Below are 15,528 nucleotides of genomic sequence, written 5' to 3'. Positions count from 1 at the left end.
TAGGAAATTAAGTCAATAGGAAAAAAAATAAAAGGATTTTTTTAAATCATTAAAGTATATACAAATATTAGAACTATAGAATTGTACATAACCTTTTTTAATTCTCTCATGCTATTGATCAACTAAAAAAGTAAATTGCATCCAATGGTTGCATAAGTATTCTTCTTTCATTACGAACTAACGATATTGTAATCAGGACTATTTATATGATTATTAGTTGTTATACTTTAACTTAGATATAGATCAATTAATTAATTTCAAGTGATATATTACAATATTAATGAAAGGTAGAATATAATAATATGAGAGTGTAAATAAAAATATTATCTTATATATTAAATTTGACAAATGTCATTAAACATCAAAATGTTAATACTTAATAGTACAAATTATTAAATAAAATATATAAAAGAAACACAGACAAAATTTTGATTTAAATTTTTCTCTTAAATAGATGTATAAATACTATTTATTATTTAAAATTTCAACCATTAATCAAAGGTATAGGAAAAATCATAAAATTAAAATTTATCCACTATTTCTTATAACTCAAATTTCTAGAAAATAGTTTTAAAAAAATAAGTAGATTAATAAAAAATAATTTATTTTGATAATATATATTTTATAACTTTTTAAATGATTTTTATAAATAATCAAACTTATTTTAAAATTCAATATTATAAAGTAAACAATGTTGATACAATACAATAGTTACAAAATAAAATAGATTAATTTTGAGTAAATAAAATAGTTTCAAACTAACATTTCTCAACAATTTTCAGCTAGATATATCTAAATTACAAGCCTAAATTGAAATCAATCTAGCGAACAATCTAAATAAAGTTGTTTTAAAAGACACTTTGTCTATTGGTATTAGATATCCTAACTAGTAAAACTATATCTCTATTTTGTTCAAGCATCTAGTCTAAATTGATTGGATATTCATTTTTTTCATGAGTGTTTGGCGTTCCAACGCTTCCTCCAATTTCATCCTCATATTTTGGATTTGATCTCCTACCACATCATGATTTTTCATTTAAAAATTGTAATCACACAAAGCATCATCTTAAAATGTATTTAATGAGAATAAGTGTGAAGTAAGATCTACATTAATACCATATGATAAAAAATATGTCATTATCCTATTAAATTTTGTGACACAAGACATTATATCAAATGAATGAGGAATATACATCCATGATAAAAACATCCAAATAATGAATACAAGGATTGATCAAAATTCTAACAAATCGTTTCTAATTTGAATTGGAAAATAGAAGAAATAAAAAATAAGGAGTATTAATTTTAATTAAGTTGAGAAATTTATATAGGGTGATAAAATAATAATAAATAGATAAATAGGATAATAAAAATAAATAGCCAATCAATATGACAATTAGACTAAATTGAGGAAATTGATTAAGAACTAAATTCATTATTGAATTTTAAATTAAAATATTAAAAGTATATGCATTCCTTAATTTGAGAATAGATGAAACTAAAATTATTGTGGTCCGAGATTAATGTTAGATACATGAAATGTATCTATTAAAAATTGACTAAAATTAAATGCTTTGTGAATTATGTGATTGTGCACAAGCTACATTCAATTTGACACTTACATTTTGATTGTAGAGTTTAAACCTTTCCATGTGACCTTAAACTATAACCTCCAAATCTTTTGTATTCACTCACACTTACGCCTACAATAGAAAATATCAAGATATAGAGAAAAAACATTGAAAAATTCTGTTAGGAGAGGAAAATTACTACCCTTTGTCTTTAATTCTAATAAAAACTAATTAACTAATCTTATAATTTTAATAAAGATAGAAAAGACAACAAAAATATTTAACAATAGTACAATTAAATTAATAATTATTTTCAAACTCTATAAAATATAATAAATACTATTTAAAATAAGTTGAATGGAGTAAATTTTTATACTCATTGTTAAGAGTTTAATATAATCATAATAGTTGATACAAAATAATGCTATAAAAGTAATATGATTTGAGATGCTGTCGCTGTATTTCTATGAATCTTGCTTGCAATTTCCCTCTTCTACGCTATGCAACTAACTGGAAGGATAGGCAATTTCATGAAAGAAATGTAGGAAATAAGTTCCATCGATGGAAAGAGTCATGGCAGAATAGTCAGCCATGTGATTTGTCTTTGATAAATATAAATATTTCAAAGTTTGAAAAGTAGCCAAGCACGTTGCGGATAATTCATGCGCACTGGTTAAGTTGGAAAGATGGCGTGTTCCTTTCTTTTTAGGGAGGAAGTTCAATCGTCATCTATCCCCTCAATTGTGTTTCCCACCGCGCGTTTCCTTGTCATGATGATTAGTATGTTTAATCGTAACTAGAGGGCATATTTTGGAGAGACTAGGTGATAATTAATAATACAAATTAAAGTAGTTAGACCAAAAATATAAATATCAACGTTATCTGGGAATTGAACCCCACACGGAAACCCCTACTATTGCAGACTTTCCAAATTACCTGTTATCACTATGTGCAAGGGGCCGGCAAAGCCAGTCACTATATGCAAGTTGCCAACGTTGATCGTTTTTCCCTACTTTGAATCAAATTCGATTTACTGTGTATAAGTCTGTTCTGTTTCCAAATGCTTTTCCTTGTTCTTTCGGGGAAGGAACAAACCTGCCTGCAACAGCTCTGATATTTATTATATCTACACTAACTCTGATCTTGTGCACTTGTCTCTGCTCTTGCTCTTTCTCATATATCATTCCACGAATTACAAAGGTCTGAGCTGCGATCAATGGCATCATCTTCATCGTCCCCACAACATAAAGATGAATACCATGCTTTCTCAGGAATTGAACCTGAGGGCATACAACAACATTGTATGATGTTTTCATCAATCACAGACGTCCTGATTCCAAATATTCCCTGGCGCTTCCGCTCTACAATTCCCTTAAGGAATTAGGAATACGGGCTTTTCTTGATTTGGAAGAGATGGAACTTGGTCAACCCTTTCCTTCTACCATCGAGACCACTATTCGCTCAGCTGCAGTTCACATCGCTATATTCTCCAAAAGATATGCAGAGTCCCCTTGGTGTTTGTCGGAGCTAGCTCTCATGTTAAAGACCCAGCTAAGATTATTCCTGTGTTTTATGAGGTGGAACCCTGGGCACTACGCCATATAGAAAAGGGAGTCTACGCTGATGCATTCATTCAATACCGAAAGAAATCCAGGCACCTAGACAAGCTTAAGCTGTGGAAGGAAGCCCTCCAATCTATTTCATTCACCACAGGTTACGAAATGAATAATTCCAAGTAAGTTGTCTTTCTTTCCATTCGCCTCTCTTTTATTCCATTGCCTTTGTAAATAAACTATGTTAAATGTGGTAACTACAATTAATTTCTTATCAAATTCAATTTTTTTTTGGTTTAAAGTATCGGTGAGCATAGAAGCATACTATCAGCAGTCCAATGGGAAGTACAGAGGATAAAGCCTTTGCACGTTGCAAAAAATCCAGTAGCACTTGACAAGCTCGTACGAGATTTTGAAAGGCGATGCCTTCATAATCTTGTTCAAGATTTTGAAATCTGCTGTGGAATGAATAAAGAAGGGGAAGGGAAGGTTAAGATTGTTGGCATCTTCAGAATGGGAGGAGTGGGTAAAACAACTCTTTCGATAGAGTTGTCGAAAGAGTTGTTCAATAGAAAGCGACAACAATATGCTCGAGCTTGTTTTCTATTTGATGTCCGGGAAGCTTCAGTTAGATGCAATTTACCTTCATTACAAATGAAACTCCTTAAAGATCTCTTCGGTGAAAAAGATCTGAGTTTTCATAGTACACCAAATTTCTGGTGTGCACCAAATTAAAGTGATATTTAAATCTTGGCTTCTCCTAATGCACTATGTTCCAAATCATATTTCAGAATAAAATGAATCCCTTCTTGTAAAAGACAGGCCCAAAAGATGTGCTTTCTGAGGCTTATCTTCGCCATTCAGACATTTGGCTTTCTCCCAGAGCAATCGTCATTGTTTGTGGTGTGGTTGTGGTCAGTAACTCTGCTTCACTACACACCATAAACGAATCCTTTGAAGATTCAACATGGAAATTCAACTTGCGACAAGGAGATTGGATAATTACAAGGATAATTAGCCGCCAAAATTATGGACGGCTTTACCGACAGTTTCATATTCTTAGCATGCGAGGAATAATGAAGACGTGGTGTGAGTGGGGCGTTAAGGAAGGCGAAGATTGGAGAATCTGCCACGCTTTAACTGCAATTGTTGATAAGCTACATCAGAAATAAGAAACAAATTTCGTTAAGTCAAATCACTTTCACATCAGTCTCCTCGCATACCACTAGATTAGTAAAATAATCATGTTTTCTTCCCTAATTTAGGAGACAACAGACTTTGAATAATTTTTTATTTTATGAGTAGATTTTTTTAATATTGGATTAAATAAAATACAGAAAAAAAATACAACTGAATCAGCCATCATGAACAGTAACATAGACTATCACTGCCTCTAAGCAGGTGTACTAAAATCAGATTATACAGTCAGCAATAGATCAATGTTTTTGTTTTATGTCAATATTATTTTTTCTAATTTTTCAAATTTAAAGTATTTATTAAGTTTACATTTTAAATTCTTTATTGTGCTATTTCTATTGTAACATTGTGAGTTTGGTAATAATTTAGTGGACATTAATGTAATTGATTGTGACAAATTGGTGGCTATATATGAAGAATTAATAGAGAGGCTCCAGTTAGCTAAACACTTGAGGCTTATGAAATATTACAAAAATTAAACAAGTAGAATTACACAGTTAGTTCCTATAGAAGTATCTTCACAATTGAAATGGATTAATGAGCTTGTCAAGTATGTATTATATTTATGTTTTTTCTAAATTTAATTGAGAGACAAGGATTTGAAACTTAAATTGTTATTTTAGAGGGAACTTTAGTGATGAGGAACAACCAAAACCAGTAGTCTTCTCCAATGGAATCTAAACTCAAAAAGGTTCTAACTTGTTCATTTTGGAAGCAACTAATAATGATATATATATTTGACAAAGATGCGTACATACAAATAATATCATGTTTAAAATGCACATCTAAATACAATTTATTATAGTATTAAATTATATTTTGTTCACCATGCCATGAATTTTGGTGGGGCAATTTTATGAGGTTTTTGTTAGACATGTGAAAAAAATATACAAACATTTGGTTGAGAGATTGATGTATAGTATTTTATATTGAAAGAGGAAAAAAATGAGACTCATATATTATTAAAGTTCATTGTTGTGTTTTCCTAACATGAGATTATTTGTTAGATGCTCTTTAATTTTGGTTACCCACTATAATATTAAATTTCAATACAGTTTAAGGTAGGTGATAAATATTTTACCTTGGGGATTGAACTCTAAATTAGTACTTTATTGTGTGCAAGCATATTGTGTGCTTTTAATCACAACGCATGACCTAATATATCATTTTTTATAAAAGAAAATAAGATAATTTGATTGAAGTGATATCAATGGACATAGGGGCTAGGAAGCATTTGTGAAAACGATATAAAGTGTTTATGAGTAAAATTTTGAATCTTCTAAAAATTAGTTTACATAGGTGAATCAAAAGAAAATTATTCACTATCCTACCATTATCAAGGTCATGAAATTGTATTTTTCATACAAGACATACTCTTGTAATTTACTGAAGCCTCATTGTCATGTCTTGTTTTTTCACGAATAAAACATTATTATGAAATAAGTATTTTTTTTTTGTGATGAATTAGGTGTGATTAAAAAGTTAAATTTTAATTTGAATGATTAGAAATTCAATTATTGATTTTAAAATTATAACACTATGCTGAACTATTTCCTATTGTTTCTACAAGTGTATTAGATAGGTAGACATCACCACAAGAAGAGATCAATATTGAGGAAGAGGCAGCCTAGCAGTCAACAAATATTGGGTTGTGATAGAACACACATACATTTTGACATTAAATTGTTTATTTTAACCAGTTAAATAATTGATTTGATTTGTCATATTATAATTTATATTGAACAGTGAATTATTTTTTTACATAATTAAGAAAAATAAAAATAAAATATAACATCTTTACAGTCTTTATTTATTTAATCGATTAATTGTCTATCATAAATAAAATAGTCAGTTTAAATTTTTACCATTACAAGAAAATAGCGAATGGAAATGAGAAATAGAATTAGCTTTTTTCGAAACTGTAGCGGTTATCTCCTTCAGAGAGTGGAGCATTTTCTTCCATCGAATCATCTTGTGCAAAGTGGGGAAAATTCATTTTTGGTTTATAAATGGTTCCAAAAAGAAAGGGGAGTGTTCTACGGTGGTAGACAAGAAGTCGAATCAGGAAAAGGGCTGAGAACCAGAGTGAACTCGCATCAAAATAGTTGGGCTACCGGTTTAGACTTCCCATTGTTCAGGTATGCAATCAAATTCGACGTCTGAAATGTTTATTGCTTGTACTGAACTAGAGTTATCTCGAGTCTACATAAATCTAAATTTCATTTAATAGAGAAAAATTTGAGATATTAATAGATCTTAACTATATTGTTTTGACTCCATTATTGCCCTTTTGGTTGAGATGCTGTTTCCTGTTGAAATTCCTTATCTACTGCTGCCTTATTCTTCTACATTTTCTTGAGAGATTATAGCAATAGCACCTGGTAAACCGGACCTCCATATTGTAAGATCGGCAAGGCTTTCCAATAAACCATGAACACAAGTGCCAATGTTAGTTACTATCTACCTTATGTTATATTGCAATTTTAATAAATTCTGTTTTCCCAGTGGGTGAATAAATCAATATGGCGTTCCAGGTAGCTATCATCTCTCAAGTCTAACGTTGAAACAATTATAATTTCCATATATGTTGAGTCGTGGTACTTAGTGCCTGTATTTTGAATAACTCCTATGGAGTCAGTACGGGTCATACTCCAGACTCCCACTATTGGCATATCAATATATATTCCTTTGACCTGGAGCAAGATTTGTAGTCTTTAGATGACGCTAATCCTTTGGCCGACCAATCCATGCTCATAAATATTATGAGTTCTTGTCCATATGAAACTCTTATTGCAGTTCTTCTATTTTCTGTGCATATTCTAAATTTCTTTCAAATCTGATCAACTCTGTGATTAAGGGTGTTCAAAAATTATGATGTGTCCCAAATGTTTTGGGCTTACAATGATGACAGTGGAGACCTTATCAAAAATTCTAACTGGTTGAACCGTTGTATTGGGATGTTTCCACTGGGTTTTGAGGAACTTAATATGCAAACATATATACCAAAATCCATATTGTTCGAGTTTTTACAATGTGATGGATCTGAAAAGTTTTGATCTTACACGTGTTGGCAAGAGACATTACACAGGTCATCCAGTGTTGCCATTGAGGGAAAACCAAGTCAGTTATCCCATTCGCAGTATGTGAGTTCATCGTAACGAAAGTCAGATTGTAAATTGGCCCTAGTCCAGCTGACTAGGACAAAGTATCAGACAGAGTTCAATAATTTTGGTGGCATTTGATTTCAGGTTAATATCTTGTGTTGTGGATCTGGTTGAAAGTTGATGCATGTCTGGATAGCCTTATCCCATGATTTTAGCCTCTGGTGTTGATTTGATTGTAGTTAGGTGTTCTGGCATATCGGTCCTCAGTTCAACAGTGCACATCAGCAGTCTCCTATGGATAATACTTATGCGGATTATGCGGATCGGTTTTGGTAATTACTTTTGAGATCCAAATGTTTTGTTTGATGGTTTTTGTAGCGTGGGACAATTGTTTTGGTTCGCGTAACCTAATTTCTTGTTATGGATATATAAGGTCGATTGTTATGATCATTTTGGATATTGGTGGTTATGTGAGAGATGTTCATGATCGATTGTGTGCAGTTGCACATGTGCAAGTTGAATATTTATGCTCCAGAATATTGCAGAACTGTGGAATATAGTAGTATAAGGCAAAGTGTGAAATCAATGGACATTGTGTTTAACTGGAACTATACCTAGGCATTTGTAGATGTTGTTCAGTAGTTCATATTCTCTTGTGATCATTTGCAACTCATTTGTAAGGTAGTGAGCCTTCCTAGGGTTGTTTCCCTTCTTGTTTTCAACAATGAGCTCTATGCGGTGTGCCTAAATGCATGTGCATTCCATTGTAAACCTTTTATTTGAGTATACTCATTTTGTGGGTCTCATCCCCACCATGGTTATTTCCTTGATCGGGTTTTCCACGTATAAAACGTGGTTGATTATTTTGTGTACTGCATCTTTCTTTTGGTTCAATGTATTAATTGGGTAAAAACACAAGTTAATAAAGTAAAAAATTGCAGAACACCGATTCACCCCCCCTCTCAGTGTTCCTTGATTTCAACAATTGGTATCAAAGCCTAGTTCCTCTGAGGAAGTCTAACAACTTGAGGAAGATCAAGGAAGATGAATCAATGGATTCTAGTGGTCTTCAACATCAGCTTATTGTTGCAGTTAAGGATCTTGATCAAACCAGAGTTGAGGTCTGGAAAATGAAAGAGAATCTTATTTATACTATTTTATATTGAAAGAGGAAAAAAATGAGGCTCATGTATATTATTAAAGTTCATTGTTGTGTTTTCCTAACATGAGAGTATTTGGTAGATTCTCTTTAATTTTGATTACCCGCTATAATATAAAATTTAAATACAACTTAAGGTAGGTGATAAATATTTTACCTTGGGGATTCAACTCTAAATTAGTACTTTATATGTGCATGCATGTTGTGTGTTTTTAATAACAAAGCATGACCTAATATATCATTTTTTATAAAAGAATATAAGATAATTTGACTAAAGTGATATCAATGGACGTAAGGGCTAGGAAGCCTTTGTAAAAATGATATAAAGTGTTTATGAGTTAAATTTTGAATCCTCAAAATAATAGTTTACATAGGTGAATCAAAAGAAAATCATTCACTATGTTAGCATTATCAAGGTCATGAAGTTGTATTTTTCATACAAAACATAGTCTTGTAATTCGTTGAAGCCTCATTCTCATGTCTTGTTTTTGCATGAGCTAAAACATTATTATGAAACAAGTAAATTTTTGTTGTGATGAATTAGGAGTAATTCAAAATTTTAATTTTAATTTGAAATTGAATTATTGATTTTTATATGATAACACTATGTTGAACTATTTCCTATCATTTCTATGAGTGTATTAGATAGGTAGACATCACAACAAGAAGAGAACAATATTGAGGAAGAGGCAACTTAGCAGTCAAAAAATGTTGGGTTGTGATAGAACACACATACACTTGGACATTACTAAATTATCTATTTTAATTAGTTAGATAATTGATTTAATTTTTCATCTTAAAATTCATATTAAAAACTGAATTATTTTCTTATATAATTAAGAAAAATAAAAAAATATTGACGTTATTATTGTCTTTAAATATTTAATCGATTAATTGTCTATCACAAATAAAAGTGTCATTTTAATATCAATTTAAATTTCCACCCATACAAGGAAATAATGAATGGAAATTAGAAATATAATTAGTTTTTTTGAAACTATACTTGTTATCTCCTTCAGAGGGTGGATCTGCCACTCTCCAAATATGACATAATTTTGTATAGTTGAAGAAGAAGTGTGGATTATAAACATGTTAATCATTACAAACAAACATCAAATACACACAAAATTAAAAGCGATAAAACATTATCATAGCATACATATGACATAGTCATGATCAATACCAAATATATATAAGCTAGAAAATGAGCATCAAATCACAAATGCACATGCTCAAGGTGATAATATAAGTATAAAAAGTATGAGAGATAGTCCACATCACAAAAGATGCCAAACAAACCTAAACATGTGCAACCACAATCTCATATAGAACAAACGTAAACACATACCCTGACAGTCTCATAAAGAAAAAAACATAAACATGTGCAATGAAGTCTCTTCCATCATAACATCTTTAGAGACATGTCTCTCCTTGAGCACCATATTAAATGATTAAAAGGACAAGGAACCATAGGGGTCTAGGGAAGGAATGTCATCAAGATATCATGAATGGATAACCAAGAAAAATCAAGTATGGATCAACTCACCCACATGAAAAACCCAACCAATAAGAACCAACATTCCTAGGGCATGCATAACATCTATGTTCATACCAAGCCTATATGATAACTCCAATTATTTCATAGGAATCAATAGAATTATTATTTTTAATAATCCAATGTCTTTAGTTATCACTTAATTAATAACCTTTTCACCCTTGATATCCTTAGACCCCTTTATGTCTTGACCAATGTGAAGACCCACTCCTTTCTTACCCTCTACACCTCAAATCCCAATTTCACCATGTCAAAGCAAGTTACATGGATATGACATGGATTTAAATGCAAAATTTTAGATTATGAAAATAAGCATGGTTTCAAGAGATTTTAAATCTAAATATAATGAAGTGAATTCTTTCCCACATCAAAATTCATTTAGAATAATTCATAATTTTAATTCTTATAAATTTATATTTGGATGTAAAACTATGAAATCCACAAATTAACCATTAAAAAAAGTATAAAATTTTGAAAAATAAAGGATATCCTTTGGTTCCAAATGTGCAGTGTCACATTTTTAACATTAAATTCTTATTTCAATACTTTTTTGCAAATTTCTACCATAATGAGAGTAGAAAATGAAGATTTTTCAAATACTTAAAAATATTTGAATTATTCAAATAAAAGAAATAGAATTGAATCTCAATAAAGGTCATATGCTTCCTTAAGGCCGAGCATAACAAAGGCTAAGCATGATATACATCCAATGAAGAATTAAAAAGATGAAGTGAATGATGAGAATCACCTCAAGTTTAATCTCCCAAAATTACCAATTTTCTTCTAAATTTGGGGTTGATACAATCCAAGTGTACTTTCATTTTTTTCCAATTCAATCTCCCAACCCAAGAAATTCAATAGCAAATAATTCTAAAAAAATCCATCCACTTTACAATTTTTTTTGTATTAAGCATCATATAAACAACAGTTACAAAATTCGAGAGTTTGGGCTGGAAACCTTGTAGCCAACTAAAGAGTTAAAACATAAGATGCAGGAGGTATATCAGGCAAGAGCTCGATACATGATATACGATCATTTACATAGGAGCTGAATTATAAAATTACACAAAATGATAGACGTGTTCAAGCATCATGAGGTATACAACTAACTGAACACAAAGGAGGAAACAGGGTCATTGTTGTCGCCCACTGGGGGGAGCCATGCAGTCCATCCTAGCTCTCCTTCGCACCAAACCAACACATTCCTTTTAGCAAACTGATCTCTGTAGGGATGGGAGGGTAGTCCTTCTAGCTCCAGCTTGATGAAGTCTTCTCTCTGCTATCGTGCCTCCATCTCTTGCATGAACCTCATCAGCCCTTGTTCAAAATGAGTCTTATTGCTTCCCATGCGATCCCATGTGAAGCCATGTGAGAATTCTCTTATGAAAACTAGAGTAGAGTCATTCTTTAGCCACCCATCGAATTTGTCTTCCTCCAGTCTTAGTACCACTATGACTTGTATAGCAACAAGGTAACAGATGAGTCTCCTAAGAGACTCAATGAGGTTCCTACTCTTTCCATTAAACACATCATCATTCCTATATTCCCAAATGATCCACATAATTTCCAAAGAGAGAGCAAACCAGAAAAGATTAGCATGTTTCTTGCCACCTCTAATATAACCAAATACCATCTCTTCAATAGTAAAACAGTTGCTATTAAGTGAGATACCAAACAGATTCCAGACTTCTCTAGCAAAATGACAACCAAAAAAGATGTGGTATACAGATTCAGGGATATGGCAGAGTTTACACAGTAGGGGGTCTCCATTGTTGTCCTTTAGTGGCAGTTTATGAAGAAGGAGTCTCCAGGCAAAAAATTTCTTCTTTGGTTCAGTCGGATAAGTCCAGAATCTCGAGAGGGTAGAATGCCATTGTTCGGATTCCCAGGAAAGGTTCCAGGTGCAGTTAAGGTGATCAAGGATATCCACAGAATCAGTAAGGGCAGAGCAGATCATTTTGGCTTTGGTTAGCAAAAGGGAAGATCCATCTATCCAACAGAGGGAGGCTAAAGGCGGGGGGAGGAGGGGATAGGAGCGGGAAGGATGGGAGCAAGTGCAGACTTAAGGATGGTATAGGTTTTGGCCTGGGAGAGGGGGAGGTTGAATTTAGAGCTAAGAGATTCCCAAGAGATTAGAGTGCCATCTTCCAGAATGTGTTCAAATGTGACCAGTCCCTGGTTGTGCCATTTCAGGGCAGAGCATCCTTGAAGATAGGCTAGTTGTTTCCCATTGTGCAGAACATTCCACCATATAGACCTTTTTAGATTGAGAGAGCCTTTCTTATCTATTATGTCTTTATTGCTAATGTATTGTCTAACATGGTTCCAGGCTTTCCATATAGACTTGAAGACTTCTGACCCCACAGGGGAGACCTCAAAATTCCCAACAATCAAATCGCTCATGGGTAGGTTCTTCCATTTTTTTGCTGATTTTGGGGTGGAGCATTGAATATTGTTTCTTCCATTTTAAAATTTAAAAAAATCCATCCATTTTAGAATTTTAAGAGAGAGAAGCATGAAAAAAATGAATAAAAGAAAAGTCTTTCTTCCTTGTTATCTCCCTTTTATTTTTTCCAATTTTTATTTCATTTTTTTTTTTTGTTTTCTATTTTTTTTTTTCTATTGCCATCATAATACAACTTCATGAATTAAAACTGGCTAAATTGATTCTTTTAAAAGGAAAATAATATTTAACATTATTTACATCATTTTGTAGGCAATTCCGTTACTTAAATCAATCTTTTTCAGTCCAACATTATTATTTTGAATCTTTTAATTGATTATATAAAAGTTAAATATTATTTATAATGCTTTTATATAATATTTTCCTTTCATTTCTTTCCCAATTTCTTGATTCCAATGTGTTAGCCCCAATTTCTTGATTCCAATTTGTTCAAGATAACGCTCCACTCCAAGTACTTGCAGAGTCAATTCTAGACATGGCCAAAGTAGCAAGAGAAGGTTAACACCAATCGGTCCATTTCTGAGTTGAGCAAAGCATAAAAGAAGCCGATTCAATCAACTAAAAAGCATACATGAAATTACCTATGTGGAAACCTTCAGCTATAGAAGAATACATTGAAAAGTTAAAGAGAAGGATGAAGAGGCCAATAAGTATTTTATTTTAGGTGGAAAGTTGATTCTATTTGCCTATCATTGGCAATTTACCCAAGTTTGCAAAGTTATTAAAACACCGATACATTCTCACCATAAAAGAGTTGGTTCATCGGCTATTTTGATAAGCTTATTTAGTTGTTAAAAATACCGACAAGGAAAATAATGAGTTTCCAGTCAATACATCAGTTAACATCATTAACAAGTTGGTTTACTTTCGAAAGCGGTCGATGTACCTGTGCATGCGACATGTTTTCAGAGTTCACTTAGCTATCGGTGAATTGTTTGGCTCCCCAAACTCACTGAAAGTTAAATTCAATAACATCATCGACAAGTTCATGACTTGTGCCAAGAAGCAGATGAAATAGTTAGCTATTATAGATAGCTAAGAGTTTACTACAATCATCGCCTATGTGTTCAGCTGGTAAAGCATTCGAAGATTTTGATGCCACAACAACTGTAAATGTCATCCCACAGAATAGAATGTTCGACAGGTTATACAGAAATTAGATTTATTGAAAAGACTTTAGCCACACCATAGTGTCGAGCTGTTTGATAGTCGGCCTCAAAGAGACATCATCTCAAGGAATGAATTGAAGCAATTGTAAAATGTGCACAAAACGGATTTCGCGAGGAAGCTCTAAAAATCTGTGAATTAATGCAGCACGTTCGAACATATTCTAACAGATGGATCATTATGCGCGCATGGTTGAAATTCATGTATGTGTCGACTATCTTGAAGACTCCATAAATTTTTATTATTAATATGCGTGTTGGACTTTCGGTGGTTGTTTGAACGTGTTGCCTTGGTCTCTATAGACCATATACAAATATAGGCCGAGTATTTCTACTGACACTACTTCTAGAAGTTGAATTGAAAACCATAAAATCATACATGCTTTGTGTAGGAGGCTGATCACATTCACACGCACAGACAAGTTGGTTGATAGAACCCCTCATTGGCACGTAACATCATGAAATTATACACGAAATCGACAAGTGCAAGGTCGAGTTGCTCCCTGTTTCCCACTCATCACTGATGGGATAAAAATGCAAAGGATAAGCGAGGTAATATCGGATAGTTTAATTGATTTACAAAAAAAAATCCGATACATATCACTATCGGACACTGATACAAACAGTGAAGAATAATTAGTCTTCATTTTAAGGTTATTTTCCCTAAGTTATTTAACTTTGCGAAACCGCCGAAACAGAAGCAAATGGAAGGAGCATCGGTGTTTTGTGCAACTTAGCAAAGTTGCCGATATATGTTGTGGATGTTACTTGAACTGCGGACTGCTAAAAGAAGGTAGTTATTATAACTACCTGAGGCTCAAACGAATTTCCATGGTCATAGGATATGCAGAAAATATCTTTTTTGAAAGAGCTTCGGAAAGCTCTCCAGCACATGCAATAGGCAGTTATAAAACCAAGCTACATGACCATCATCCTTTCCATCTGCAGTAAACACAGGATTCAAATATGGATGTCCATTAATATAGCTAAGAAAATTTCAAGAAAGTACAATTGGTAGTCGTGAAGCCAAGCTCCACGACCCGTACCAATTCTTTTCATGCCAACGCCGGGTATCTTGAAGTGTGCAGACGCAGACAAAAGATGCTCTAATATACGCAAAATATGGAAGCATAAAACAAAGCACAGTGAACTGCTTGACAAATGCCTCCAAAAGATGTCATCTCGAGAAATGCAATGGACGATAGCAGGATAGACACAGAGCCAAATCCGTGTTGCAAACGCCCTTCATACGCGGGTTTCATGTCGTCGTGATTGTTGGATATGTGTGTAACAGATTGAAGCGGTTTGTAGAGATGCTGCATGCAAAAAGTTGAATTACAAACCCGCACATACTTTGACAGAATGCCTCAAGAAGGTGTCATTTCTTGGAGAAAAATGAAATAATAGCAGGTTGCACAGAAAAGAAATGTAGAGTGAATTTAGCTTTTGAGCAGATATGTCAAAAAAAACCCAAAGTCAATTTCCAGAACCTTGCCGATGTGGAGATGAAGAGAAGTGCAAGAAGTATTGACAGAATGCGTCAAAGAAATATCACACCAAAACACAGAGCATCATCTTTAAAAATAAAGGCAACAGGGGTACCATTGTGGGAGATGATTCCAATGAACATATTTTCTTTTTATCGCGCAAAATGCCTCAAAAATGCTCTCAATAGTAATTATGGACATGCTACTCAAGGTGCTATGTGAACAAGAATACAATTGTGATTGTTTGTCCTTGCGGTATTGTTGATCCTATT

At 32.8% G+C, this 15,528-nt stretch overlaps 1 protein-coding gene across 1 annotated transcript; it reads left to right on the top strand.

The window, feature by feature from the left end:
• Window positions 1-2,821: 2,821 nt before the first annotated feature.
• LOC131856555 (disease resistance protein Roq1-like) lies at window positions 2,822-4,296 on the top strand. The gene is made up of 4 exons (XM_059208389.1): window positions 2,822-2,872; window positions 3,068-3,306; window positions 3,427-3,827; window positions 3,947-4,296. Exons 1-4 carry the CDS (start codon window positions 2,822-2,824, stop codon window positions 4,294-4,296), a joined length of 1,041 nt encoding a protein of 346 aa, XP_059064372.1.
• Window positions 4,297-15,528: the final 11,232 nt, after the last annotated feature.

The sequence above is a fragment of the Cryptomeria japonica genome, chromosome 7 (assembly GCF_030272615.1).
Source record: "Cryptomeria japonica chromosome 7, Sugi_1.0, whole genome shotgun sequence".
NCBI lineage: Eukaryota > Viridiplantae > Streptophyta > Pinopsida > Cupressales > Cupressaceae > Cryptomeria > Cryptomeria japonica.
This window is presented reverse-complemented; position numbering and strand designations above follow the sequence as displayed.